This window comes from Elephantulus edwardii, unplaced genomic scaffold (assembly GCF_000299155.1).
Source record: "Elephantulus edwardii isolate Elephantulus edwardi_28Jun2011 unplaced genomic scaffold, EleEdw1.0 scaffold00006, whole genome shotgun sequence".
In the NCBI taxonomy this organism is placed as follows: Eukaryota; Metazoa; Chordata; class Mammalia; order Macroscelidea; family Macroscelididae; genus Elephantulus; species Elephantulus edwardii.
Window position 1 is genome coordinate 34,596,947 of NW_006399756.1, and position 4,933 is coordinate 34,601,879.

Below are 4,933 nucleotides of genomic sequence, written 5' to 3' on the forward strand. Positions count from 1 at the left end.
TTTTTTTTTTTCAATTGTGATTTTTTTTCCCCCCTTAGACTTTTGACAGAGCAAGGCTCAGCACTCTAAATTTGAACTTGCGGCCTTCAGAACTGTGAAAGAATAAATTTCTCTTGTTTTAAGTTTCCAATTTTGCAGTAGTTTTTTTTACAGCAGCCCCAATGATTGCAAAGGGGATCAAAATGGCATGATGGAGCATCTTGACCTTATTGACATTTGGGAGCTCTGGTAACCTAGTGGCAAGAAGCTGCGCTGCAATCCTAAAGGCCTCCAGTTTGAGGCCACCACCTGCTCCATGAGAAAAATGGGCAGTCTCCTCCCATGAGATTAAATGCCTCTGAAAACCCGCTGTAGGGTCAGCTATGGGTCAATGGTACACAACAACAAATTGACATTTACAGAACATTCAACAGCAGATTATTCTGCAGATTATGGTGTTGTGGTTTTCTTTTTTCCTTTAAATGCACATTGTACATTCATGAAGAGACATCATAAACTTGGCCATGAAACTAACCTCAATAAACGGAAAAAAAATAGTCCTGAGTCTGTGTTCCAACCATATGAAAAATGAAATTAAATTAGAAATCAATTCGTAACAATGCTCCTAAACTCAAATATTCAGAAACTAACTCAACTTAAAAGAACTAAAAAATGGCTCAAAGAAGAAATGGCAAAGAGGACTGGATATTATTTTGAGAACCAAATTACAGTAGAAATGTTGTTGTTATCTGCCTTCAAGGCAAGTACAACCCCTTGGGAGCCTGTGTACAACAGATCTGAACCCTGTCCTATCCTGTGCCATCCTCACAATCTCTGACATAACTGATCCCGTTGCAGTGGTAACTGTGTCAATCCATCTCATTGAGGGTCTTCCTCCCTTGTGTAGACCCTCCACTTTTTCAATCATGATGTCCCTCTCCAAGGAATAGTCTCTCCTAGTCATATGCTCAAAGTATGTGAGACCAAGTTTTGTTATTTTTGCCTCCAAGGAGCACTCTGGCTGTCCTGCCTCCAGAACATATCTGTTTGCTCATTTGTAACACATTAAAATACGGGATGTTGTCATTAGGTACTGTCCAGTCGGAACCAACTCACAGCTGACCTTGCAGCGCTTTTTCAGAGGCAGTAAATCTCACAGGAGGAGACAGTCTATCCCTCTCCCCGGGAAAACGTTTCATTATCAGCACTATTCCCTATGGACTATCTTCTGGGAGCTAGTAATAAACAGGAGTTGAAAAGAATGACAAAATTAAAATATCAGATCAAGAAAAGAATTAATAATAATTTATTATTAGGCAGAAAAATCATTGGTTAGACCTAACAAAAACAGTGAATCTGGAATGAGGACCATAGTTTTAGTCCTGATTCTGCCACAAACTCAAGGAATGGCATTAGAAAAGCCATTTGCATATTTCATCCAGTTTTTGCAATATGTTTACAGCATTGAAGTCTATGGGGGAGAGAATAGTCTAAAAGTATTATATTTTAGGGCATTATTTTTATCGTAGGAGTATGCAATGAGGGTTGCAGAGTGGATTATATTTGGGGGTAGGGGGTGGGGTTTGGGGAGGTGCGGGGGGGATTGTGTACCAATGAGGGAGTTTTTCTTTTGCTTTTCAAGGAGAGGAGCAAACGGGGGGGGGGGGGGGGGGGGGGGGGGGGGGGGGGGGGGGGGTTTGTGCGGGGAGAAGGGTGCAACAATGAATGAATGGAATTCCAAAACCTCTGTAGATGTTCATTGAAATGAAAAATAAACAAACTAAATTAATAAAAAAAAGAAAAGAAAAGCCATTTGCCTCTCTTGGCTTTGTATCTTGTTTCAGTAATGTCACTTATGGTCTTTCTCAAGGAGCCCTGGCTTGAGAAAAAACAAAACATAATCTACAGTCCAGAGCTGAACTGCTAAGTAAAAGGTTGATGGTTCGAAGCCGTGCAGTAACTAAGGAGGAAATCTCTCGACCTTCTTCCTAGAGATTACTGTCTGGAAAACCCTATCAGCACAGTTCTTCTCTGTCACACTGAGTCACTGTGAGTCAAAAGTAGATGTAACGACATCTTCTCCACTCTCCAACACTGTAATAGTCTATAAGACCAACTCTTAAATTTTTGTCACAGCTGCTTAGACTTTCTGCTTCGGCACCTCAGGTGGCAGAAGTAGGAGAAAATATTCAAGACATCCTTTCACGCCTGAATGAAGGTAACATCTGCACGTGACTTAAAGTGCGAAGGATTCAAGGGTGACCTCTATTTGACAGCACCCATGTGTCCTCAGGAAGTACAAGCCGGCCTCAGAAATATTGTGGCTTTGGTTTCATACCACTGCAATAAAGCAAGTATGACAATAGAATTTTTTTGTTCGTTTGTTTCTAGGTGCACATAAAACTATGTTGGCACTAGAACCTATTAAGTGTGTGATGGCATTATGAAAAAGCTTGAAGTTCTATGAGAATTACTGAAATGTGACAGAAACACAAAGTGAACACAGGCTGCTGGGGGAAAGGTGCCAATAGACCTGCTTAATGTGGGGATGCCATAAACCTCAAACTTATAGAACATGTAGTCTTTGGGATGTGCAATAAAATGAAACACAATTAAACAAGATATATGTGTACTTTAAAAGTAACTCTCCGGAGGACATCCAATGTATCATGTGCTACATGCACTTTGGGCTCAGACTGACCCTTCAGTTCCAGTTCTGTAACTGGAAAAACGATCTTAAATTCCTGAATTTTAGTTTCTCCATCAGTAAAGTAGAAGTAATCAGTGATGTAGTTCTTGTTAGTTATCTGAGATAGTCTAGCAATGTTGGTAGATTATGCTGCAGTAGTTGTTACGTGCCTTCGAGTCAGAATTGACTCATATTTGACACTCCAGGGGGTTTTAAAGGCTATAAATGGCACAGGAAGAGACTGTATGTCTTTCTCCTGCAGAGCAGCTGATGGATTTGAACCATCTGTCTGAGTTTGCAGGACAGGTCTTTACACTTGGCCGCCAGAGCTCTTTATTGTAGGTTAAGTTGTTGTTTCGTATGGTCAAGTCTGACCCATAGATGACCCTCCAGCAGATTTTCAGAGGAGACTTCTCCCTCAGAACAGATGATGGAGTGGAATTCTTTGCCTTTGGGTTGGCAGTGCCTTTCCCTACCAGTAGGTTACTGTGCTGTTGAGTTTATTCCAACTCATAATGACTCCTCAGGACAGAGTAGCCGTCTAGCTGATATGGGAGCAATAGGAAATGAACAATTGGCCTCATCCCTGGTATTTCCATTCTTCCATCCAGGTAATTTATTTTCACTAAACTTAAATCTGAGTCTTTCCTTCAGCCCTGTCCTCTGAGTTTATCTCTGGCATTGAGAACTCTAAGGGCTCAGATTATTCAGACTACTCCCAGGAGCAGTCAACAGCTGGGTGACAAGAAGGGGACATGTGATTGCACTTGGTAAGCAAGAGAATGATGTTGTTGTTATGTGCCATCAAGCAGCTGTGTACAGCTCTGAACCCTGCTCTATCCTCTCTGACACACCTACCCCCATTACCCCAGTCACTGAGTCAATCCATCTCATTGAAGGTCTTCCTCTCTTGCGCTGTCCCTCCATCCTCCCAAACATGATGTCCCTCTCCAAGGACTGGTCCCTCCTTGCAACATGTTCAAAGTAAGTCAGACTTCAGAATCCTTGCTTCCAAGGAGCAGCCTGGTTTCACCCTCTTTAGGGCGAACCTGTTTGTTCTCCTGGCAGTCCATGGTATATTCAATACTCTTCTTCAGCACCATAGCTCAAAGGCATCAATTCTCCTTCTATCATCTCTAGTCATGGCTTTCTGATACATAGCAAGTAATTGTGAGGACCACATCCTGGATCAGGCGCACCTTTGTTTCCAGACTGACACAGTTGTTCTTCAGGAGTCTGGAGAGGTCTCTGACAGCAGACTTTCTCAATGCAATTTGTCTTTTGGTTTCCTGACTGTTGGTACCAAGAGTGTTGATTGTGGAGTCTTAAGCTTGGGAATCATATGGGCCTGGCATTGAACTCAGCCAGTTCTTGAACCTGCAGGGAATGATACACTGTGTGGAAGCCTGAGCAAGATACTCGTCTTATTCTTTTAGCTCTAATATGAAGGGATACTACTTGAAAGGGTTATGAGGCCTATAAGGCATTTAACAGGGTCTAGCGGAAAGTGACACAATACATGGCAATGAGAATTATATATTAGCCATATTTGGTTATAATTAATGCATGTGCACCCAAGAGAGCAGGCCTAAGAAACTGCAGAAAAGTCACTGGAGGTTACTCATGGGTATCGTTGATCAGTGAGGTCCAGCCAGGGTATGTGAGCACCAGCTGGCCAGCCTAGCTCCTCTTCCTCTTCTTGCCCCCTTCCCGTTCCTGCTGAGACAGCAGCTGGGAACAAAGCCCCCCCCCCCCCCCCCCCGGGGGATGAGGAGGTGGTTTGGCCAGCTGGCGCTCCTACCCACCTCTCACCCTAAGTCACAGAAGGCCGGGCGGTCAGCCCTGTCCTCATCTCCTTTTCCAAAGCCCGTGCCACCTCGAGCTGCTCTTCGGCGACTGATCAGGGAGAGTCACCTCGCTGCCCCAGTAGTGGGGCGCACGTGGCGCAAAGCCGCTCTGCTCTGCCCCCCGAGCGATGCCGGGACGGCGCCCCCCGGTCCGCGAGGGGCTCTCACTTCCCCTCCCCAACGGCCGCGGGTGCAGGTGGCTGCCGGGCCGGCGGCGGGGCGGGCCGTGTGGACACGCCCTCGCGGCGAGTCCCGGCGACCCGGCAGGAGGAAGCGCCACAGCGGCGGCCGGGGCTGCTCCGAGCTGGGCGCCCGTAGCTTCGTGGAGCTGGGCGGCCGGGACTGCGCGGAGCTGCGCGCCCAGGGCTGCGCGGAGCTCGGCGGCCGGGACTGCGCGGAGCTGGGCGACCGGGACTGC

At 45.9% G+C, this 4,933-nt stretch overlaps 1 protein-coding gene across 1 annotated transcript in view; it reads left to right on the forward strand.

Annotated features, from left to right (window-relative positions):
- Positions 1-4,435: 4,435 nt before the first annotated feature.
- The window catches only part of PIK3AP1 (phosphoinositide-3-kinase adaptor protein 1), a 153,063-nt gene continuing 152,565 nt past the window's right edge, over positions 4,436-4,933 (forward strand). Inside the window, exon 1 of the mRNA XM_006880206.1 lies at positions 4,436-4,931. Within this exon, the coding sequence (XP_006880268.1) occupies positions 4,436-4,931 (496 nt within the window). The remainder of the gene's footprint in view (positions 4,932-4,933) is intronic.